The 26,563-nt window shown below is 38.8% G+C and overlaps 1 protein-coding gene across 3 annotated transcripts in view; it reads right to left on the reverse strand.

Annotated features, from left to right (window-relative positions):
• Nucleotides 1–288: 288 nt before the first annotated feature.
• Nucleotides 289–26,563, reverse strand: part of LOC131069053 (uncharacterized) — a 225,338-nt gene continuing 199,063 nt past the window's right edge. For all 3 annotated transcript variants that reach the window (XM_058004370.2, XM_058004369.2, XM_058004371.2), the window contains one exon: nt 289–766. In XM_058004370.2, coding sequence (XP_057860353.1) covers nt 566–766 — 201 coding nt within the window. In that variant the 3' untranslated portion in view covers nt 289–565. The remainder of the gene's footprint in view (nt 767–26,563) is intronic.

The raw sequence follows: 26,563 nt of genomic DNA on the forward strand, positions 1-26,563 counted from the left end.
CGCCCATAATTTCTATAGGACAAACAAAAAGGAACTAATGGGTAGTAGGCACAAATCTAAATTGGAATTGGTGCGGGGATATATCCAAATCTCCTTGAGGTTTAAGAATTTTTGACTGGTGATGTGCTTGCAACTAAGAGTTGTTTTATTATAATAATCAATTTAATTTCATTGCCCTTTTCTAGCCATGTAAGACACAGATTGCAGTCGCAAGCAAAGATACTACTATTTCAGAATTTTTATTGAATGATAGATAATAAAAGCGAATCTATTCAACTCTACAACCTGTTGAACCACTGTGGAACATCTTTTATATTTTATTTTCAAGGACATAACTAAATGCAAACACTCGAAACAAGCATTTACAATATTTGAAGTTTAGATTAAACAAACTTCACTTCCAGACAAGAAGGCGTCTTTTATTTGTAAGAAGAAATTGCCAATGATGCTAACAAGAAAACAAAATTATAAATTATCTCATATGATTAACAAGATGTTTTGAGTATTGTCCAAAATTCCAATTATTCAAATGATATTAACCATGAAAACATTCTTGCATCTGTGGCTAAAAGATCATACCCTCCATTGAAATTGACATACACTCAAGCAATTTTTCACACAAACTCCTCAATTCTGTTGAGGTGTCCATAAAAGATATATTTCTTAGAACTTCCTTTGCCTTCATTAGATTTGGAGATATTTCTTTGACAATGGATTCTTCGCTGGCCATAAGGGATGCCATAAGTTTAGCTCCAGCAATGCGCTCCTGTCAATGAAAACAGAGATATGATCATTACATATAGCATGTAATAATCACATAATGACTACAAAGCTGTTTGTCCTTTGATAACTTATAAAGACATGATCATGTCCATAGTAGAGAGATTCGTGAAACCTACAACCTATTGGCACCTACACAATTAAGCTTGCTTCCAACTTGGTTTATTTTTTGTGGTTAGAATAATAGTTGAAGAAATTGCAAGAGATTCGTGAAACTTGCAAGTAATTGTGAGTCAAACTGGCTTGTAAGTTAATCACTAATTAACTGACCAAAACTCATGAAATCATAGAAAAACTCAGCCACACGTGTAAGTCCATTTTGCATCATCTTATAGAAGTTTTTCTTATCAATGGCATTGAAGCATTTGCAGCTATTTGGAGGTGTTTGGAAACAATATTAAGCTTTCATTAGTCAACTTATTAGCTCTTATTCAACTTCATTCTAAATCTATAGAGGTAAACTACAGCAGGTAAACTTCTAGAGGTGAGGCACCCTGCGTTGTTTCAGAGCTTTTGTGCTATTAACTACATTGACCTTCTCCTTGAGGACATAAGGAAAATTAGTTGGATGAAGAAAGTGGTGAAGAATGTGAGGAATGTCACACAATACATCTACGACCACACGAGTCGTAAATCTTATGAGAAAGACACTTATAGCCAGGAACTCATGTGGTCAAGGGGCACATTGAATGCAATTAATTTCATCACCTTGCATAGTATTCCAGCCACACTGCCCAACCTTAAGCACATATTTGTGTGAGAAAGGTGGTTGGAGAGTCCATTCTATAGGAAAGCCAATGCAAAAAGGGTTATGAAGACCATTTTGATTAAACATTTATTGAAGGCATAGGCAAAATTATCAAGGTAAGCATTCAATTAACATTTTGTTTTTTAATTTATTTAAAAATGTTACAATTTGTTGATTTTGTATAATTATAATATTTTAATTTACTAATATTTCATTTTTATATGCTCTCTTGTTTTAGGTGTCCAAACCATTGGTTAAAGTTCTACAGTTGATGGATAGAGATAAAACCTTCATAAAGTATCTATATAAGGCCATGGACATGACCAAAGAGGCTCCTATTCGACATTTGTCTGGGTTGAACAAAAATTAACACGAACCCATTTGACATTTTTTATACAAGGTAGAACTAATAACTCCACCAACATATTCATATTGCTGCCTAATATTTGGACCCTAAGTTTTTCTTCTACAATTCATTTTGTGATGTCCTAGTCTAAATGGTGTTGTGCGGATTTCTGTTGGGTGTGTACACAGGGCTGGGACCCACCCACAATCAAGCAGCCATGTGTCCACGAGGGTGTTCACCTGATGAGCGCAATTGAGTGAGTTGAAAACCCCACTCTTAATGCTAGTAGGAGCCATTCACCACCAGTCTACGCTATTGGCATAGTGGTTGCCTTGCTTGGTATCAAAGTCGTGTTCTTGAGGTCAAGCCTTACGGAGCATCCATTGAAAGATGCCTAGCTCTAAACAGTATTTATGAAATCCAAAAATAATCATAGAACATGGAGCGTCCATTGAAAGATGCCTAGCTCTAAACGGTATTTAAGAAATCCAAAAAATTTGATAGAACATAGATTTTAATCCAAAATTAATTTTATTTTATATGCATTGAATTGCATCCCAAATACAAACAATTATATTTGATCTTAATTCAATATTCATAAAAGAAAACAGCACTACATTCAAAAAAATGAAACTGTTCTTGCCAATATTACCTGAATCAACTTGTAAACTACACACATGGATCTTGCAAGCATAGTATTGAACTAACTTGATAGTTTTAGCTTTATTGAATGCTTACTTGCAGGTATCGAAGACATTGCCAAGTAAGGATTTGCTATAGGAGTCATCAGCACTATTCCAATTTCTCCACTTCCATAAATTGAATTGAATGCTATTAGCGACCTCAATTCTCCTATGATGTGATGGTCTTCTTTCTTGGTTACTTTGATTAATGTGCCTAAGACGCCGCCAAGTCTTCCCCACTTCGCATGTCTAATGCTTTCACACAGAAGTCTGGCTTTGCTTGATTACACCCTTCTCACTTCCAACGAATGAAGCGAATTGGATTGAGTAGTTCTCATGTCTGGAATCAGAGATTTTCGTCTCAGACTCATGCCATAGACTAGGATGCAAGTTCATGTCTGAAGATGATAGCTACTACAGGTCTAGTGGAAAGGTTTGCGGAAGAACGAAGACCCACTCTACTGCCCAAATGAAAGTTGCACAAAACTCAAAGAGTGGTCAAATTCTTCAATGGAAACTCCACGACAATGCACATTTCGATAATATAATTCTCTTCCAGCCGGCATAGGTAGTATTTAGTGATTAATATTTCCCCATTTCCTAATATTAGAGTACGAAGATTTGATGCCCTGCAAATCAGGATCATAACCCCTGATCACTTCAATACATCTCGCCCATATAAGCCTTTTGCTGAGTTGGCTAAGCAATATTAATCAAAACGATAATATTCAAATCACAGCTTCATAACTTAATATTGACTTGTTGATCATATAATATATCTCCAACCCACAAATACTTCAACACATGATTTATCAATTAAACACAAAGCACAATATGAAATATAATTGGCCAAAATAAAATAAACTTTTATTTGAAAGTTGTCGTCAATAACCAAAATGAAGAACACAAATGGACACTCAGAGGGGGGGTGAATCAGTGTATTTTTTAAAATTTAACTGTGCTAATACTGAGACTGCAAATTAATCAAGAATACACACACACACTTAAAATAAACCACAACACTAGATTTATGAGGAAAACCCAATGTGGGAAAAACCTCGGTGAGAATAGTTGTTAGAGTCTACTGCTCCAATCTAGCCTCGCAAGAAATAACAGTTTACAATGTTTAGGGCACCAACCCAAGGAGCACCTACCCCTACACTGAGCACCCACTCAGAGATTTACAATGATTGATCAAGTTTACAATGCAATGATAAAGCCTTGTTACAAATGAGTTTTGTAAAACTTACAAAATTCTCATATCTTGAGAATGACTTTCTCTGCTTGCTGAAGTTTTTCCTTTGTTTCTCCTCCTTCTTCTGTCTGGTTATCTTCTTCTCTTTGCTACAACATTACTCTCTAGAATGCTCTGTTCTTTCTCTGTTTCAAATTTTTCACTTCTGTAGATTTCTTTGATTTTCTTGGCAGCAGCACACCTTTCTACAGCACTCTACATACACAGTCGACTAGACGAGATATTTCTATTTCCACCTCTGTCACTGTCTCAACAACCACACCTACCAATATCAAATCTCATCACACCTACTATTCAATTCAATCATCAGAGATTTCTTCTACTACAAACTTGAATATTTTATTCAAGTCGGTTATCTTGGAGATGTGCAACTCTAGAGATTTTATTCAAGTCGGTTATCTTGGAGATGTGCAACTCTAGAGATTTTATTCTCTGTCCTAAATATGATCTCATATCGGCTACCTGAATTAAATGCATCATGTCTGTCTTCAGATCATTCTCTGTACTTAGATTACTAAGTTTAGTAATCTTTATCTACCAAAAACGATCTAGAAACCTTCCTCGAGCCACACAACCTGCCTGCGACTCGGTCGCCATTAATGCGTTTTCCATCTGTTGACCTACTCTGAAAAGATCGACAACTACCACACTAGAATCCTTCATCACCGACTTTTGCATATATGATTCATTCTCTATTCATCAGGGACCCTCGTGTCTTAATATTCTTCGTCCAAATCAGATGGTCAAGGTCAGTCGGCTTCCACGTTTTCCCTTGTGCCTATCCGTATACATAGGTGTCATCAAAATGACATCCAAGTCACCTGATCAACCATAGTCAAACGCCACATGGACTATTGTGCCTATTGAGCTGCCACCGTGTCAACTGAAACACCTCAACGAGTCATGATGACCTTAAATTTTGTCGCTGCAGGATGGTGGGATGCTCGCTATTTTTCTTTTTAACTTACCCCACATCATTGCTCATATGCCCATTTTGCTCATGCGGGCTGGCAAGATGCATCGTCTTTCTACCTTAACTTATCCTGCAAGTTCCTCTTTACATCCATCTGCAGGTTGTGGGATCCTTCTCTCGCTTCACTTTCTTGTCCCACACGACCATCACATACCCACCTTGAACAGTGCGGGATAGTGGGAATATTCTTCCACTATCATCATGTTTCCCACGCGACCATCGTCTTGTCTTACATAGTATCGCGAGATAGCAAGATGCATATCTCGCTCCACCTTGCATTGCCCCGCATGACCATCGCTCCTCACTTTTGATGACGCGGGATAACGGGAAGCTCGATTCCATTCTTTGTCCTTTTAACCCCACATGGTCACCTTTCACTCGTCCATCATGTCGTGGGATGGCGGGAAGCAACTCTTGCTTCTCCTTGTGTTACCCTGCAAGACCTCCAGTCTCAACAGAAACAAGCCGTGGGATAGCAAGGAGGTCGCTATGCCCTGCTTGAAATTATCCCGCAAGAAAAATATGCACACTTTGCGTGATGCGGGATAGCAGGGGACACATTTTCCCTTGACTTTTCTTGTCCCGCACGGTCAACCACTGCTCAATAACATGTCGCGGGATAGTCGGGGGTCTTCAACCTCTATGACATTTTTATCCTACACGACTCGTGCATCATTCTTTTGAACGTTGCGGGGAGCTGCGGATGGCCTTTTCTTCATTCAAGTGTTATCTTGCACGATCTCTTTCCTTCATTCAAACATACTACGGGACCCACGGAAACACGTGAACCAACCAATCGCAACCACGCAGAAATCACGACTCTCAACCCCAACTCAGAACTTAGTTACTGTTGCCGACATGGTTGACATGTGGAGATAATGAATCTAGTTGAAACCCCTGCAGCATAACATTTCGTGTTGTGCGCAATTATATGCATGACTGCATAACCTGCGTGTTATGCACATTTGCAACCTACTTCTCTACAACCTTGTGATATTCCTTGACATCAATGACAACTACCTGCTATTCTGCAACCATTTGACATCTCTTGACATCAATGACAATAATGCCAACACAAAACCACATATCTGCAATAATAATATTAGAATATTGGCAAATATGCAATATGTGGCAAATTACAGAGAAATTTACCCAAACAAGAATCAGGCCCCAGTTCTAATATGCCAAACTTTTCAAAAGTAAATAAAGATTATATGTGCCAAGCTCAGGCAAACATGCATATATTCAAGAAGCAGAAATAAATAAAATTCAGAATATAATAACTTTATTTCCCAGCAACAAATACATGCAAATATTTTATTACTGAAACCAAATTTTGATCCTTACAAATTTGTCTCTAAAGGAGACTTCACAGATTTAGCACAAATGTAGACTCCATCATGAATCCACCCCTTTGAAGAACCAAGTTTTCATCCAGCTCTCCTATCAACTCTTGAAAGTTTTCGTCTCCAAAAATCATAAACTGTTTATAAAATTCAAGCATGCCTTCCTTCTTCCATCTAGCCTCCTTATAAAGAACTCCAAGAAGCATCTAGAATATTAGGCCGACTTGGCCGACTTAGATATCACTCATATTTTGGAGAACTTTATTTAATGAAGTGACAAATAATAATATTTTATTATTTTATTAGTATAACATTAAATTAATTAATATTAAGTCATCATTTGAATATTTTTTATTTTTTTGACAACTTAATAAAAATCAATTTGATTAATTGTCACTTAAATATTGGGGGCATTAAAGTTCTCCCGGCCCAAACATTGCTTGTCCTCAAACAATTATGCTGTACCACCAGGATCCCAAACCAGCCGTTTGAAGAACAACATATCATTCTGATGCAATCAACATTATTGAAACCTACAACTCTCACATGCGAAAGTATTCCTATTGTTATGCTTTTCCATTCTCCTTCCAACGATGTCTCATCATAATCCCACCACTCCATACTCATGTTGTAGACTGAAATTTGATTAACAACATGCTGCATACTCATGAGTGTTTGTATAATCGTCCATTCTACATACTCCAATTTGTCCACCATAGATGCATAGGAGATAGGAAAATCATCATGAAATGTCATATCTGAAAACCCACTTGCATCAACCTCATCTCCACCCTTTGGAGTATCAATAGGTAAGGCTGTACCCTCATTCACATCATGATTATACATCGCTGTGATCATCCTTGCTGCTGCTACTTGCGGTGCTTCATCCATTAAGGTCTTGAGTATTATCTTTTTCCCTTCCACCATAAACTCCAACTCCATCTGCTGAAAGTCCTGAATGTATCGTCCAAGAGAATATAACCATTGAATTCCTAAAAAAGATATTGGAACCAACAATCTCAATCGTGTAGAAATCTCAAAAGATTGTGTAATCATCAAGTTCAATGCTCATCTATGGTACCCTCTAGTTGCATTTCCTCTTAAACCCATCAACCATGATGACACAAAACCTTGAAAATTCTTCTAATGGCAATCCTCCTCTTGCTACCAAGCTATCACTCACAAAATTGTGAGTTGTATCACTATCCACTAAACATATAACTTGTTGCCCACTAACCACTCCTCTTATTCTAAATGGCTGGTACTTAGAAGTTCCTAAAAGTAAAGTTGCGGCACCATGTACTAGGGCTATAGCATCTTGCTCCTCATTGTCATTTTTTGAAGTATCATCAACATAAGATGTAACTTCAAGTTAATGCAATTGACCCTTTCCACGACATCCATGACCGGGCAGCCATGGCTCCTTACAAGTGAAGCACAACTTATTACGCAGCTCATTCTTGAGCTCAAAATCCAAGCTTCTTATTGTCTTCCTTACTTGGCTTGGGTGGGACTTTGGGCTCTTCTTGAGTTACCTTTTTCTGCTTGGTACTATTGTCCTCATGATTCTGCTTTCCCTTAAAGGTAAAGCTATTCTTAGTCACTGAATCCTCCAAATGAAAGGCTCTTGTGATAGCCTCTAGTAGGGTGATCCAATTGAAGGCCTTAAGCACCCCTTTTAGGGGTTCATCTAATCCCTCAACAAAGAGCACACTGAGTCTTTTTTTTGTCACATCAGGCACCATTGCAACAAGTCGTTGAAACTTTGCTACATAATCCTCCACCTTGCCTTCCTATTTCAATTGTGCTAGATCTCTTAAATGAACTTCTAGATTTATCCTATCAATCTCTCGATCAATTGTTGACTGAATTCTTCTATGGTGGAAGTTGAGTCATGCCCTTGAGTCACTAATCCATGGTACCACCACTCATGAGCTACTCCTTCCAAGTGTAGGGTAGCTAACATGATAGCCTCTTTCTCTGTCATTGGATTTAATGAATAATATGTGTCGAGTTTTTGTAACCATGACCTTGTTGTTGTCTACTTGTCCCATCAAAATTAGGGATTGTGATATTCCCCAAACAATACTGAATATACTTCCTTTCATCATACCCTTTCCTCCTATGTCCGCCTTTCGATTTCAGTCCACAATTCAGTCTAGATCACATTAGGTCATATTGTTCTTGATTGCTTCACTCAAGGCATTGAATTCAGCTAAGAGGCAGTCCATTTCATTGACTTGATCTGGTTGACTTTCTCCAACTACTTCATTCACGAAGAATTTAGCCAAATTATGATCTGGTATTAGCTGAGACTCTTTCCCTATCAGCAACAGACTTCCCCCCATTAGATCTGCTTCCTTCACTCCTATCATTTGTAGGCTTGTCACCATTTTGATTCTGATTCAGTCCTCCCAGCAACTGTACCACTTCTTTTAAAATCTCAGACATGCTGAGATGAATCTTTTCAAACCTCCTAAAGAAGGCTCTTGCCTCCTCATCACCTGTGTCACTCACACGGGTACCTTTTCTTTTTTCCCTCTGCTCTCGTTTGCTCATCAATCAAAGCCCACTGATGGCAGGACTTAGGCTTTGATACCACTAAAAGATGCCTGGCTCTAAACAATATTTTAAAACTCCAGAAAATTTGATACAACAGAGATTTTACTCCAGAATGAAGTTTATTTTATGTGCATCGTATTGTATCCCACATATAGAAAATTATATCTAATCTTAATTCGATATTCATAAAAGGAAAGAACACCATATTTAGAAAACTGAGATTGTTCTTGCCAATGTTGCTTGATTCAACTTGTAAATTGCACACTCGGATCCTGCAAGCACAGTATTGGATTAGCTGCAAAGTTTTAGCTTTATCAAATGCTTAATTGCAGGTGTTGAAGGTGCACTGCCAACTAACGATTTCCTACATGAGTCATCAACACAGGTTCTCCACTTTCATAAATCGAATTGAATGTCGTTAGCGACCTCTAATCTCCTACAATGCGATGGTCTTCTCTCTTGGTTACTTTGATTAAGGCCCTTGAGATGGAGCCAAGTCTTCCCAACTTCGCATGGCTAATGCTTTCGCACATAAGCTTGGCTTTGCTCGATTACACCCTTCTCACTTCCAATGAATGAAGCAAATTGGACTGAGTCGTTCTCATGTCTGGAATCAGAGATTTTTAACTCTGACTCACATCGTAGACTAGGATGCAGACAAACAAAGACCCACTCTGCTGCCCAAATGAAAGTTGCAGCAAATTCAGATTGCAACCAAATTATTCAATGGAAACTCCACGACAATGCACAATTCGATAATATCATTCCCTTCAAGCCAGCATAGGTAATATTCAGTGATTAATATTTCTCCTCTACTTATATTACCTTATGTCAAAGCACGAATATTTGATGCCCTGCAAATAAGGATCATAACCCCTGATCACTCCAATATGTCTCACTCATATAAGCCTTTTGCTGAGTTGGCCAAGTAATATTAATCAAAATGATAATATTCAAACCATGGCTTTATAACTTAATATTGACTTGTCGATCATATAATATATCTCCAACCCCCAAATACTTCAACTCATGATTTACTGATTAAACAAAAATAATTGCAATATGAAATATAATCACCCAAAATAAAATAACCTTTTATTTGAAAGGTGCTGCCTGTTGTTTGTAATTATGGTGGTGGATTCCAATTGCCTTGGGCAACATTGGAATCCGCCTAAAGGGGCCAGCCCCTTCTCCAACGCATAAGGGCTGGGCCCTATACCTCACGCCACCTCCATGCTTCATCTCCACACTACAGCCAAACACACCATCATGATAGGGCCAACCCTATCCTAAACATTTCGCATTAAGCAAGTTAAGTGAATTAAATAAATTAAAAAGGTTTTAATTTATTGTGCAAGCCTTAAGGGGGTTTGCTCCACATATAAATAAACATATAACCCACATCACAACTCACCAATTCCATTCTCATGTTATGCGAAATATATATGATTGGATAATGCGAACTTCAGGGAGAAAGTCTACATCTGCACCTACAGCAATTACCTCTGTTACATCAGCAACTTAGATCTACTAGTTGAGGTGCGAAATCCATCATTAGAAGTCAGCGAACTTGGTGAAGATAGAGCAAATTCATTGAAGGTCTGCAATCTGGTTAAAGGAACAGCAAATCAGCAGCAACCAACACACAGCAAACTAAATCTGTCATTCCTTCTGTGACAGCAACATCTGCCTCTACAAGTTCTTGAGATAAGTGTTGTAATGTTTACATAACCATAATCCATAATCAGATCCGAGGATCTTTTCTGGCTGGGTTTTTCCTCCTAGGAGGTTTTCCCAAGGTAACTGTGTCTTGTCTTTATTTCATTCTCTTTCCTTACTATGCTTAAATCTAAAAACTATAAATCTCTAATCTAATTAATCTAATCAGTAAACAAATTCTGATTTTCTGAGTTTTAGTTAATCTGAAAGTGTTAAAATCAACATGGTATCAAAGCTATAGGCTAGATCAACTTTCAGATTTTAGAATTTAGTACTCCTTTGTTTCCAGATTGTTGTCGCATTTGTAGGTCAGGACAATGGGGCTAAAAGTTGAAAATAGGCTTGATGGGAATCTCAATTTTACTGCATGGAAGGTTCGAATCAAGTTGGCTCTAGAGGAAGAAGATCTTCTCCAATACATAGAAGCGAAAGAGCTAACTGAACCTACGGATGCAGCTGAACTAAAACAATTCAAAAAGGATGCTGTCAAGGCCAGGAAGATTCTCATTGATTCAGTCAAAGACCACCTAGTCACCTCTATTGCCTCATTTACTACTGCAAGGGAAATGTTCAGCCATCTACAAGGTACATATGAAGTTAACAATCTCAGCAGAGAAATTACTTTAAGACAACAACTACTTAATATCAAAATGGCAAAAGAAGATTCTGTTATTTCCTACTTTACGAGAATTTCAGAACCAAAGAATCAGCTAGGTTTAATTGGTCATAACATGGAAGACAAAGACCTTGTCATGATTGCCCTAAATGGTCTACCTCACTCATGGGACTCATTTATCCAAACCATAAGTGGTAGAACTGAGTTACCTACTCTTGATCGCCTTAAGAATGATTGCATCCAAGAAGAGTTTCGCCTCATCACAAGAGGGCAAACCAAAAGTCCCCATGTAGATGATCAACACATGCTTGCAGCTCAATGCAAGAAAGGGGGAAATTGGAAGAAGCCTTATCCAAAAAGAAATAGAGAATTCAAACCATTTAGTTTCCAGCACCCTTAGAAAAAACCAAGAGATACCTCGCATGTTCGATGCTTTAGATGTGACAAACTTGGTCACTATGCTAAAGAATGTCAGAATAATCCTACCCAAAGAGAAGCCAACCTAAATGAAGTCTCAGAACAAAATGATGACTTCTTATTCATCTCTGCTCTGTCTAGCAGTATTCCTACAAATAGCAATACATGGCTGATTGATAGTGGTGCTTCCAGACACATCACAGGATACTGTAATCATCTTTCAGACTTAGTAGAAAAGGATACCAGCCTTGACGTGGTAATTGGTGATGACGCTCGTTATTCGGTAAGAGGTTTTGGCTCTACTTCTTTAAATTTAGACTCTGGTATTTCTCTGCACCTTAGTGATATCTTGTTTGTTCCTAGAATTAAAAGAAACCTAATTTCCATTTCTGCTCTAGAAGATAAAGGTTATCAAATTGCATTTTCTGAGGGAAAAGTTCTTGCTTGGCCTAAGAAAACTAATTTTAAATATGCTCGTGTAATCGGTCATAGATATGATAGTCTTTATAAGCTCTCTACTAACCCTATTCAAGCCCTCATTAATGAGGCTCTTGAATCCTGTGAAATATGACATAGAAGACTCGGACACTTGCATTATCAAGCTCTTCCCTCTCTTGAAATGTTAGTCAAAGGTATGCCTAAACTCAGTCAAATTCATGATAATACTTGCAAAGGTTGTGCTATAGGTAAAAATGTTAAAAGTCCTTTTCATAAAAGTGAAAATAGAGCTAAAGACAAAATAGAACTTGTTCACTCTGATTTATGTGGTCATATGTCTATAGCATCTCTTAGTGGATTTCTTTATTACGTAATCTTCATAGATGATTTCTCTAGGAGAACTTGGATCTACTTCTTGAAATCTAAAGAATCTAATGAAGTCTTAAGTAAATTTAAAAAGTTTAAAGCATTAACTAAAAACTCATCTAGTAAAAGAATTAAATGTCTAAGATCTGACAATGGAGGTGAGTACACCTCCAGTAGCTTTTATGATTTTTGTGTTGAGTCAGGAATTAGGAGGGAGTTTTGTGTTCCATACAATCCTCAACAAAATGGAGTTGCTAAAAGAAAGAATAGGACTATTGTTGAGGCTGCAAAGGCTATGATTCACGATCAAGATTTACAGACCTTTCTATGGGCTGAGGCTTCTAGAACAACAGTGTATATCCAGAATAGATGTCCACACCGTGTTCTAAAGAACATGACCCTTGAAAAAGCCTTCACAGGATCCAAACCAGACATCAGTCACCTCAGAATTTTTGGAAGTCCCGTTTATGTTCATGTGCCCAAGGAAAAGCGAACCAAGTTGGAACCCTCCGGAAAGAAAGGCATACTAGTTGGCTACAGTGAATCCTCCAAGGCATTCAGGATATACATCCCGGGTCAACAGTATGTTGAGGTAAGTAGGGATGTTACATTTTGAAGAAGATATTGCTTTTAAGAAATCAAAAGGTTCTTGTGTTATTGATGAAGCTAATGACAATCAAGATATGAATGTTGATACCAACCCTGAGATTCAGAGGGAGCCGGATGAACCTCCACCTCAAGAAGAACATAATGATCCTCCAGAGCCCATGAATCCCACTGATATTCCTAGTGACATTGTCGTTACCAAAAAGAGGCCTCTTTGGATAAGAAACACCATTCAAGAAGCCGAAAGATTTGCTACTCCTCGTGGCACCTTCCGTGAAACTAAGAGACCTCAAGTATTCTCCAACTATGTTGCATTGATGTGTAATCTCATTGAAACTGAACCTTGCAATGTTGAAGAAGCCTTGAATCATCATGCTTGGAAGCTTGCTATGGATGAAGAGTATCAGTCAATCATCAAGAATGATGTTTGGGATATTGTGCCCAGACCCAAAGGTAAATATGTTGTTTCCTCTAAATGGTTATTTAAAATTAAACATAATGCTGATGGTAGTATTGAAAAATATAAGGCTAGATTTGTAACTCATGGTTTTTCTCAAAAGGAAGGTATAGACAATGAAGAAACATTTGCTCCTGTTGCTAGATATACTTTTATTAGAACGATAATAGCTATTGCTGCTGTTAGAGGTTGGAAACTACATCAGATGGATGTTAAGACTGCCTTCCTTAATGGTGTCATTAAGGAAGAGGTCTTTATTGAACAACCTGAGGGTTATGAGATTCAAGATAGATTAACTCATGTGTGCAGGTTGAAGAAAGCTCTATATGGCCTTAAACAGGCTCCTCGTGCTTGGTATGAAAGAATTGATAAATACTTGTTAAGTCTAGGTTTTTGTAAAAATGATGCTGACTCTAACATATACTTTAAGTTAGCTAATGATGAAATGCTAATTCTAGTTCTATATGTGGATGACTTATTTCTTACTGGTAAAGATGAACTTATTATTAGATGCAAGAAAGAACTAGCTTCAAAATTTGAAATGAAAGACTTAGGTCTAATGCATTATTTCCTAGGTCTAGAAGTATGGCAAAGATCTAACGAAATTTTTCTAAGTCAAGGAAAGTATACTATTGACATTTTGAAAAGATTTAGAATGATGGATTGTAAACCTATGTCTACTCCTATGGAATCTAACTTAAAGAAGATAAGTGTTTCTGCAGCTAACTCTGATTTTGTAGATCCATCAAAGTACCAGCAGTTAATTGGATCACTGATGTATCTAGTTAACACTAGACCAGACATATGTTTTGTTGTGAATGCTCTCAGCCAGTTTATGAGCATGCCCAAACATGTTAATCTTGTTGTAGCCAAGCACATCCTAAGGTGCTTGCGAGGTACAGTTGGTTTTGGGCTGAAGTATCCACTTAACACTTCAATAACCTTGGAAGGTTATTCAGATGCAGACTGGGCTAGAAGCATCAAAGACAAGAAAAGCACCTCTGGTATTTGTTTTAGCTTGGGATCCACAGTGATCTCTTGGGCTTGCAAAAAACAATCCTCAGTGGCATTGAGTACTGCTGAAGCTGAGTATATTGCAGCAAGTGTAGCTTCTAGAGAAGCAGTGTGGCTTCATAAGCTTCTTGCTAGGCTGTTTGGTCAGCCTTGGGATTCTATAGTTATTCATTGTGATAATCAAAGTTGCATCAAAATGTCTATCAATCCAGGGTTTCATGACAGGTCAAAACATGTGGAAACCCATTATCATTTCATTCGGGATATGGTGCAAAGAGGTGCCATCTAGCTGAAGTATGTCAACATTGATGAGCAGGTTGCAGATATTCTTACCAAGCCTCTATCCAAAGTGAAGTTTGTGTACTTCAGGGACAAACTTGGTGTTGTGGAAAATGAAACCCTAATTGAGAGGGAGTCTCAATCTCAGTGATACATTGTGTTGTATCAAACCACCCTCTGCGGGCAATGTAAGGTGGTATTGTAATCTTCTTAGGGAGAAATGTAATTATTAACCATCCTCTGCGGGCAATGTAAGATGGTATTGTAATCTTCTCAGGGAGAAGTGTAATTGTCAACCATCCTCTACGGGCAATGTAAGATGGTATTGTAATCTTCTCAGGGAGAAGTGTAATTGTTGACCATCCTCTGCGGGCAATGTAAGATGGTAGAAAAGATCCTCTCCACCCTCTGCGGGCAATGTAAGGTGGATCCAATCTATGTTTGTGTGCAAGCTGGAAGGTTATATTATGTAGTTCCATTATATGCTTGTGTGCAAGATGGAAGACTACAATATTCTGATTATGTAATTCATCATTTTCTTGTGTGCAAGATGGAAGATTATGGTCATGTTCTCCTCCCTAATTAAGAGGGAGTGTTGTTTGTAATTAGGGTGGTGGATTCCAATTGCCATGGGCAACATTGGAATCCGCCTAAAGGAGGCCAGCCCCTTCTCCAACGCATAAGGGCTGGGCCCTATACCTCATGCCACCTCCACGCTTCATCTCCACGCTACAGCCAAACACACCATCATGATATGGCCAACCCTATCCTAAACATTTCGCATTAAGCAAGTTAAGTGAATTAAATAAATTAAAAAGGTTTTAATTTATTGTGCAGGCCGACATGTTAAGGGGGTTTTCTCCACATATAAATAAACATAAAACCCACATCACAACTCACCAATTCCATTCTCATGTTATGCGAAATATATGACTAGATAATGCAAACTTCAGGGAGAAAGTCTACATCTGCACCTACAGCAATTACCTCTGTTACATCAGCAACTTAGATCTACTAGTTGAGGTGCGAAATCCATCATTAGAAGTCAGTGAACTTGGTGAAGATAGAGCGAATTCATTGAAGGTCTGCAATCTGGTTAAAGGAACAACAAATCAGCAGCAACCAACACACAGCAAACTAAATCTGTCATTCCTTCTGTGACAGCAACATCTGCCTCTACAAGTTCTTGAGATAAGTGTTGTAATGTTTACATAACCATGATCCATAATCAGATCCGAGGATCTTTTCTGGCTGGGTTTTTCCTCATAGGAGGTTTTCCCGGGGTAACTGTGTCTTGTCTTTATTTCATTCTCTTTCCTTACTATGCTTAAATCTAAAAACGTATAAATCTCTAATTTAATTAATCTAATCAGTAAACAAATTCTGATTTTCTGAGTTTTAGTTAATCTGAAAGTGTTAAAATCAACACCGCCAATAACCAAAACCACATCTCTGCAATAATAATATTAGAATATCGGCAAATATGCAATATGCGGCAAACTATAGAGAAATTTACCCAAACAAGAATCGAGCATCACTTATAATAAAGAAAACTTTAGAAAAGTAAATAAAGATTGTATGTGCAAAACTCAAGCAAACAATGCGTATATTCAAGCCGCAGAACAACTTTATTTCCTAGCAAGAAATACATACAAATATTTTATTACTGAAACGAACTTTTGATCCTTACAAATTTGTCTCCAAAGGAGACTTCACAAATTCACTCCATCACAAATCCACTCCTTTGAAAAACCAGGTTTTCGTCCAGCTCTCCTATGAACTCCTGAAGGTTTTCATCTCTAGAAATCATAAACTGTTTATTAAATTCAAGCATGCCTTCCTTCTTCCATCTAGCCTCCTGTTGTGACCTTTTCACACATCGCCCCATCGCAAATGGGGACCCCCTTTTTTTGCTTGTTTTTCGCTCGTTTTCGCTTTCGTTTTTAGGGTTTTGTTAGTTAGTTGGTCGTCTGGATTTAGGGCCAAGCCTTAGGGTTTTAAATTCTGCCTTTTCAAGCCAAAATCCAGTCGTTTTTGAGAGCTTTTGAGCTTCCTTTTCTAGAATGCAAATTTTGAATGCAATGATTTCGCCAAAATGGTCTAATTTTCAATTGGAATGTTCATGCAGAGCTTGAATTTGTCTAAGTGTTGACCGTCAATGTGAATTTTTGTCCGATTGAATATTTTGACCAAATTTTGACTTTTTTGAATTTTGATCCTGGGCATTGGAATTGATTTGTTTTCGCCTCGTGAAGTGTTAAAATGTGAAAAATCTTGTTATTTTGGCCTGTAGGAGCAAAATCGCTCCTGTCCCTCAGTGAAGGACGGGAGCTCATTTTCAAATATCTCATCGTCCTTGCAGAGTCCAGACAAATTTCAAGTTGGAAGTGATGGAGAACGGCGAGATCTTTCCATTGAATATAAATTGAAGATTTTCATGAGCACAGAAATGCCTCCAGGAGGAAAAGCACTCCTGTCCCTCAGTGAAGGACCGGAGCTACAATTCAAATTTCGCCTTGTCCTTGCAAAATTTTGAAAACTTAATAATTTGAAAGGGTCCGAAGGAAGATGCTTTGCCAAATGAATATAATTTGAGATGCAAAAACGAAGGATAATGACCTATATTGACTAAATCGCTCCTGTCCCTCTCCAAGGGACCAGGGCGAGGTACCTTGTAGCTCTCGTCCCTCTCCCAGGGACCAGAGCGATTTCCTTCATTATGCAAAATCCAGACAAGGGTCAAGGCAAGTTTACGTTCAAAAAACAAGGGAAAACATGAGATGAACGCATTGAATATAAATTGAAGATTTTTGGGACGTCCATAACAGTGTTAAATGCCTAGTTCGCTCCTGTCCCTCAGGAAGGGACCAGAGCGATTTTTGATATAATTGCTTTTCTTGCAAGGTTACAGACAATGTCAAGGCATGAACGAATAGAGTGAAGAAGGACGAGTTCGTTGAATATAAACTTGGAACCTGGCAAAGTGAGATAGTGGCCACAAAGGGAAGATCGCTCCTGTCCCTCTCCAAGGGACCAGGGCGATACAATGGTGATGATACTTCCTACGCAAGTTCAAGGTCGTTCCTCCAAAGTTCAAGGTCGACACAAGTCAAGACAAGGTGGCGAGGGACGTTTCAGGGCATTTTCAATCGAACGCAAGCATCAAGGTCGTCACGTTGGAAGGATTTGCACTTTAAGACCCAGGATCGCTCCTGTCCCTCAGGAAGGGACCAGAGCGATATTTCCATTAAGGCATCGATTTCAAAAGACAAGCAAGTGTTAAGCTACCAAGAGGATCGAATGGACGTCATTACACGCATTGAAGATAATTGCAAGTTGATAAAAACAAGAACAAGCTCACAATGTTGAACTTCGCTCCTGTCCCTCAGTCAGGGACCAGAGCGATATTGAGTGTATTGATCAATTCATGCAAAATTACGTTGAGTCAAAGTTTTTTTTCAAGGTCACACGAGGTTCAAGACATCTTTTTAAAGTGACATGCAAGAGTTTTGAACGTCCAAACATTATCAATCAAGCTAAGGAGTCCATATCGCTCCTGTCCTTTGGACAAGGACCAAAGCGATTTCATCAAAAACACTCATACTCCTTCAAAGTCAAGGCAAGGCGAGGATGGACGAGGTAAAGGACGTTATTTCGAAGGCAATAAACAATGAACCAAGGTTAAATGTTACCAACTTGAGCTCAAAACGGAGAAAAGACATGGATCGCTCCTGTCCCTCTCCAAGGGACAAGGGCGATGTTAGGCAAAACACATGATATTCTTTGAAAATCACGTTAAGACAAGGACGCACAAGGTTCTAAATGGCATTTGGAAGATGATACAAGGAAAGGATCGTGTCAAAATAGAGAATTTCAAGCAAAAACCTTAGGATCGCTCCTGTCCCTCTCCAAGGGACAAGGGCGATGATCCTTATAGCATCAAGGGTACCTTGCAAAAGCAAGTGGGACGTGAGCGGAATGGACTAGCAATGATGTTATTCGCCTAGCCATGGAAGTTCGAAGATCAAAGATGCAAGATGAACGTGGAAACATGGAGATCGCTCCTGTCCCTCTCCAAGGGACAAGGGCGATGATACATCTAAAGACACTCATGCGCACATGCAAGGCAATCTAATTCGAAGAACCCAACCAGATGATCGATTTAGAACGTGGAAATGAAGGAGTTGAACGTTGAAAACGCAAGAATCATGACAAAAATGGTGAATCGCTCCTGTCCCTCTCCAAGGGACCAGGGCGATGAGGTACGTCCACTTCATTTTCAAATTTTTTGGTGCCAAATAAACCTTTTTAAATTCATTTTAATGCCAAAATTCGATAAGATTTAAAGTCCTATTTAATTGGCATTTAATATGGCGTTTTGCATTGATTAATTATTTTGCCTTGATTTAAAAAAAAAAATCGAAATTTATTAATTAAAATAAAAGGCATTTAATTAATTAATGAATTGAATAATTAAAAGTCGAATAAGAACGCTCATGCATGTAAGTCGGCCTTGTTATTTTATTTAAAAATCATTTGAAATTACTTTATTTTATCAAGTCGGCCTTGAGGGTGAAGTGTGATGTGAGCGCTATATAAAGGGGGGTAAAAACTATCATTTCTACATCATTATTTTACCTTTCTACATGCGAATTGAGGAAGACGAAGGGAAGTGCTAAGTGCGAATTGCGTTGAAGACCAAAGGTGGTGCGAGTTTCATTCATCCAAAGGTGGCGCTTAGTTATCAAAAGGGGGTGCGAATTTGAAGACCACACCAAAGGCGAAACTTGGAGATTTGTTTGTGTGAACTTGAAGATCCATTTGAGACCACGTCAAGGCGATAATTGAAGATCACGTTCTCTCCAGGGGTGGCGAAGTCAATTTTGAGGAGATCATATTGAAGATTACTTTATACCTCAATTTTGCCTAGGCAAATTTTGTTTTTGCATTCTAGAGTTAGCTCTCTATCGAGGTATGGCGATTTAATTGTTATTGCTTTATTCATTCATCGTCATATTTCAAATTTTGAAATTTTGAATTTTGAATCTCTTGGCTCAATCGTTGTATTTTAGGAAATGATAACTCTAGAGACTTATCATGAGGTTTCCTAAAATTTTATCTCTCTTATTTACGTTATTTATTGCAAAATCTATTTCTTATAATGAAATGTTGTGTAGGTATGGCGACCCCAAAGGCGGGAGCATCCACCAGCCGCTCGGCTCTCATGAAAGAAGATCAGAAGACCGAAGAAGTGGAGACCAAGATCGTGTCTAAATGGAGCAACATTGGAGATACAAACTTGGGGAACTTTAGCACGAAGAAGTTCCGAGAGGTCCCTTATATTGGCAAGCCATCACCTGTCGCCCGGAGAATAATAGAGAGTGGCATCATTAAGGCGGCCGGTTTTCCTCCAGCTATTCAGTGCCACGAGTTGATGATCGAGTGTGCCCGTCATTACAATCCACAGTCCAGGACAATTGTGTCCAACGAAGGAAACACTTTGGCGTACCTTTCAGAGGAAGCCATAAGTGAAGCCTTCCATCTTCCAGAGCACAGGGACATGATATACAAGAGCATTGAAGGAGCCAGATCAGTGTACGATGATGATCCAGATGCTTGCCTAAGCATAATCAACAAGAACTGGCTACTCAAGAGTCGTCCCCGTCTGAGCAAAGTACCGAACACACCACACAAGATTGATTTCCAAGAGGAGTACAGAGATTTGATTACCATGCTCAACAGAATTACAGGAGCACCTCATGCCTTCTATTTTGAGAAATGGATGTTTTACTTCATCCAGGTGATTGTTCAAGGAAAGGGTACGATACATTGGGCTAGGATAATTAGCCATTGCTTAGACGTACAGTTGAGAAGACTCAGGGCTACTAAATCCTTCCACATGAGTTCATACGTCATCTATGCCTTAATCAGGAGCGTTGAGTACGCAGGACTACCTCACAGAGGAGTGATTGGAAGAGGACCCGGCGAGGTCAGAGCTTGTGAATCCTATACCTACTTGCATCATCCGCCAGGGAAGAACTACAAGTTAGTCAATGATACTTTCACGATGAACATCACAAGGACGTTGCAAGGAGGGATTCACAACAGATTATCTCAGGATGCCCAGGAGTTCATCAAGAGGTATGGTGCTTGGTTCATTCAGTTTCCCAAGTTCACTTACATTAGAGTGCATGGATGTCCTTTACCTCCATACATGTTGCCGAGGTACCCGACAGACAGAATTGTGTTACTTGAAGTAACAAGGCAGTTGGCAGCATATATGAAGGCATTCAGACACAGACATCAGAATGGAGTTCAGGTACCTATTATTTTGGGTAATTCAGTTGAGGTATGTCCTAATGTCTTAGCCATGGATGACGCAGAGAAGGAGTTAGCCTTGTATCCTTTTTCATCTTTTGCTTGGAGGAATAGTTTTGATCCACATGGACATTTAGAGGAGACGGTCGGTAGAAGATTTAGACATGAGTACCAAATTGAAGATTTTATGATGAATCTCCTAGATGATCTCGAAGTGAAACAAAAGATACATTCTAGATTGCCTTTGGATTTCATCAGGAAATGTAAGATTTACAGAGTGGCCGACCAAGCTCAGGACAACGGCAGGCACATCCAATCTTCATATGATAGAGAAAGTAAAACAATTAGTTTGAATTGGAATGAGCCCGAGGCCGTGGATTTAGATGATTTGATGGCACCAGTCTTGTCTTGTACTCGCAGATGGGTAGACGTTCAGCATCAGAAGTTGAGAGAACAAGGCATAGCTATGTCTTTTACTTTGGAAGAAAAACCAGCTGAAGGTGGAGCCAGTGTTAGTGAAGGCAATCCTAATCCTAGGAATTCAGGTGAAGGTAACCTTCGATGTGCCAGTGAGGGCAATCTCCATTCGAGAGGTTCGAAGAGAAAGGAAAGATCAGAAAAGAAAGAGTCTTCCAAGAAAAAGCAAGGTGCCAACAAAGATCAAACACCAGGTACTTCTTCCAGACCAGAAGATAGAACAGTTCGAGTGGAAGAGTCCATGGAATCGATGGTACAGAATGACAGACAGGAGGAAGGACAGGCACAGCATGTTTCATCCGATGGATCTCTCCAAGACTATGATTTAGAAGAGGATAACGAAGTAACATCTCCTCCCAGACAAGAAGAAGTAGTACATAAAGAAATTCAAGTTCAAGAGACAAGATCGAATATCCCAGATTGGTTGAAGGAAAGATTAACCAAGGTGATCGTAATTGAGGACGAGGACAGTGCAATTGATTTAGAGAGCCTTGTGGGACGTTCACATATGACAACAGAGAAGAAGAAGGCTACAAAGATGTCCAAGATGATTCGAGATGAGACTGGATCTAGAAAACTGCAGATAGCTACACCAGCAGCAGACAAATATGAGGGTGAAATCCTAGCAGAAGACTATCATATACAGACTATTGAGTTAGGACCGTCCACAGCAGAGCAGACTTTAGATGATGCCACCGACACATTTGAGGCATTGAAGGACAAGCTTAGAGAAGAAGTGGAAAAGAATAGAAAGCTTGAGAAAGAGGTCGGTGCATGGAGGACATATTTCAGTCACATCAATGAACCTTTGGGACGTCAGGATCCAGTTAGATCACCAGTGCAGGCATTGCCCCTTCAATCGATCAATGAAGCAGAAAGATTCAGGAACATGGTCCAGCGTACATGTAGTTGGATGGATAGATCTCATACAATGGCCATAGAGTTTGTTACAAGGATGTCGAAGATCACCCATCAGGCTATCCAAGTTCTTGAGATAATCCACAGATTGATGGCAACAGTAGCTGCATTTGCCCATACCAAGGACGTTGTCATCCCTGTCTTGAAAGTTATAAGACACACATCCAGAAGAATTTTAGCGCAGGAAAGGATCTTAGAAGGTGATTCTCACAGTTTGTTTCAGTGGTCAACCTTACTCCATATAAAGAGTGTTCTCTTCGAGGACATCAGTGTTAGATGTGGTCAAGTTGAGGAGGTGATCAATCCGATCCAGGACAGAGTATTTGAGGTACTTCGTACCATTCTTGGCAGAAGGATCGAGGTCGAGACAGATGTGGATTTACAAGAATTTGAGGATAGAATCAAGATCATCTTTCGCAAGGACGCAGATGTTACAGATGAGCAGTATGATCAGATGTATGCCACCATGCTCCTGATTGATAGAACAAAGGAACTTGAACCTACTTGGGACACGGCTCTTCTAGATGCATTTGATCAGGTTATCCACTTAGAAGAGAGTATCAAGAATCTTCCCGAGATTCCAAACACAGAAATCGAAGGAATCGTGACAAAATTCATTGCATATGCTAAGAAAGAGAATTGGAAAGGGGATAAGATTCTAGATGAAAGGTTGTTACAGATGACATGACATCTTATTTCTCATTGGTTGATACCTCCTAGATTTTTGTGCCAAATTTAATATTTGGCTATGTATTTAATGTTGTTCAGTAAAAAGGAGGTCATTTGTAACAAACCCTAATTAGGGTTTAGGTGTCATGATCTTGTCCATTGATTTATTTTCAATCTGGACCTTTCATTGTAACTGGGGATGCTATTTATACCCCCATTTTTCATTTCATTTGGTAATAGTGAATAGTGTAAGAGATAATAGTTGATGTAATAGAGAGATTAGAGTTAGAAGCAATTTTATTTTGTAGCAAGATTGAGTCTTGAAGAGAGAAATTCAAGCAATTGTTGTATATGATGACTTGGAAATCAATAAAATATTGGAGTTATGGTGTTTTGTTGCAAATTTCTTAAGTTATCTTCATGGTTGTTGGATGTACTTGAATCACGCTCAATCAAAGTAGTTTGTTAATTTGAAAGGCTAAGTGTGAGATTTGATATTTGGTGGGATTCGCAATCCAAACCACTAGCTTCTTGCTGATTGTAGGAACGCCTTGCGTGGTCGACTGGAAAACACTTTGCGTCCTTAACCTTCAAGCATTTTCGTATCTAGGATATGTACCTTCATAGTAGTGTCCTTGGTCTTTGATGCATTGAACACCATTATTACCTTAGAAGATCGCACTAATTTCAATTGAGTTGTTATCTTATGGCAAAATTGAAGTTGGTTGAGTCTTGCCAAATCTCATTCATGCTAAGTCGTTCATAGGATTAGGCTAGATTAGACTTCCTTAAACCCGGTCCTTTTGCTATTTTTGAAAGTTCCTTTTTAGTTTAGTAAAATCTTCGAGCCTTTGGAATCCGTAAGACGCCTTGGAGGAAACAGCAAATCACATCATACCATTGAAAAGCTTGTCCACACGTGGAGACCCCACTAAAAGAACCTTGGAGTCCATCTAACTGATCCTTTTTGCAGATCTTCAGCAGTTAGAGACTATTTTCTCAAGAGAGGATAAGATGCCTGTCGGTATTTTATTCTGTGTATGATTGTGTACAAAATACACGTCAACACCTCCTTATAAAGAACTCCAAGAAGCATCTAGAATATTAGGCCGACTTGGCCAACTTAGATATTAATCCTATTTTAGACAACTTTATTTAACAAAGTGACAAATAATTTTATTTTATTTTATTAGTATTTAATTAAATTAATAAATATTAAATCATCATTTGAATATATCTTTTATTTTTTTGACAACTTGATAAAAATCAATTTAATTAATTGTCACTTAAAAATTGGGGGCATTACACATTTAGAGAAAATGAGGAGGTTATGGCTGGCTTCAACATGTATATGATAAGAATGGTTCTCAATGAGAACCTTAGAGAAATCACACATTATGAGTCACAGATTTATAAGTGGAGGAATGGATGTTTTCTTCACCTTTATGCATTTGAAAAAGAGCCACCTTGTAGCTTGGTTAAAAACATATGTTTAATTTTAGTTTATTGCAAAGTTCCACGACGTTTGGGGAAGTCGACACGAGAGGACGCATTTCGGGGATGGGGGTACTTGGGGCCTAAGTTTGGGAACATTGGGGAGGACGACATGGTGACGATAAAGATGTATAACATAATAATTAGAGTCTAGTATTCAAATGACAAATGTCAAAATATCAAATAAACACATTGGAACAAGAATTTTAAAAAAAAAATCATTTCATAATCATCTTGATCACGATTTAATGTTCATCAAAATTTCTATCAACTAATCAAGTTATCAAGATTCAACAATGTTGAAAGTTCAAACTTCAAAAACAAATACTAAATAGTAAATACTAGAAGTATAAACTCTAGAAGTAGAGTGTAATGACTAATCATCCCCAAGCTCCTCACCAAACTCCTCAGTGTCCTCATAACTTGAACAGTTGGCTCTCTTGGCTCTACATCCCATCTGGCTATTGGACTCTCCTTGTATGTAGATGTGTTGCGGACAATGAGATGCAACACACTATGTACTGCCACAAGCTTCTTTGCCCTCCTAGAAGTAAGCTCGTTCCTCTTTACGGAGTGGATGAAGGTGTAAGTAGACCAATTCCTCTCAGCAACAGAAGAACTAGAAACCTAGGACAACAAGCATATGGCTAGAGTAGTTGTCAAGGATTTAGGCCCATCCATAGTCCACTACAACTTGGGGTCCTCTCATGACATAATCTCTAGATTTATCTTCATTGCCTCTGAATATCCCCATAGAGTGGCAAATTTTGTCCACTCAATACGAATCTAGCTAGCCTTTGTGGGAACATACATTTTGTCAATTGCATTAATGGATCCTTTTTTCACCTCAGGATCCTCTATAGGTGTAACTCTGCCCAGCCCTTGCAATTACCACTTTAGGTTCAATGCATAGGCAGCCATGTGTAAGGGAGTGTTCAGCTTCTCCCATCTACAATGAATGATTGGCTGAATATACTTGGTGTAGAATTGCAAAGTAGGGTCCTTCTCTCGCACAACAACCTTCATTTGACCAAGCATAGAATCAATGCACTTATACAGCTCTCCAAGGGAGGGTGCATTAGAATCCCCAAATCTAATAACCGTGAAAACTAGAGCAATGATGGAGACAATATATTTGGAATCAGCCCAAACGAGATCATTCTTCACCACCTTCAACCTCAACCCCTACTTTGTCTTCAACTTAGGCCACCTGTTCCATTTTGCTGTCATAACCATTAGTTGCAATGCCTCTTGCAACTCAAGCATCCTCTCCGAGAGAATAAAGTGTGATGCATACCAAGTCTCTACAAGTTTTAGGAATTCCTTCTTCAAGGTCCTAAAGAGTGCATGTGAAGTGTGGTGGTTGCACATAAACTTCTGCACATCTCTAGTATCACTAACAATTGTTTTGATCCAGTTGATTTTACCCATGTCATTGAGTGCATTATTCATGGCGTGCACACAACAAGGAGTCCACCAAATATGTCTATAGACTGCTTCAATCATCTTCCCTACTGCTTTACATACATGGGCTGCATTTGTCACTACCTACACCACATAATGTGGCCCAACCTCCTCTATAGCATCCTTGACGATCTGGAACTGAAATTGAGCATCATTTCTATGCCCTGAACAATCAATAGCCCTAAGGAAATAAGGGTTTGCTATAGATGTAACCATGATATTGATGAGTGGACGATGCCTAATGTTTGTCCACCCATCCATGACTATGCTGCAACCACTTGTGACCCAACTTCTCTTCATCTTCTCCATCAAAATATTAATCTTGGAATACTTTTGATCCAAGATTGTTGTCCTCAATTTAGTCTCTCTAGGTGGCACATATGATGGTCTCACCCTTATTATCTTTGTCAAAACTTCCTTATTATAAGGAGAGCAGGACACGTGATATGGAATGCCATTGGCAAAGAAGAAATTGCCAATGGCATCATTTGCCTCATTCTTTGCTTGCACATTAAATAAATCTGCCAATGATGTGAAGATGGACTAGTCATCTTACGTTTTCCGCTAGCCTTTGTTGCCCCTTAACTTGATGGAATTGGTGGCCTTTGAGTTTGCAAA

This window comes from Cryptomeria japonica, chromosome 4 (genome assembly GCF_030272615.1).
Source record: "Cryptomeria japonica chromosome 4, Sugi_1.0, whole genome shotgun sequence".
Lineage (NCBI taxonomy): Eukaryota > Viridiplantae > Streptophyta > Pinopsida > Cupressales > Cupressaceae > Cryptomeria > Cryptomeria japonica.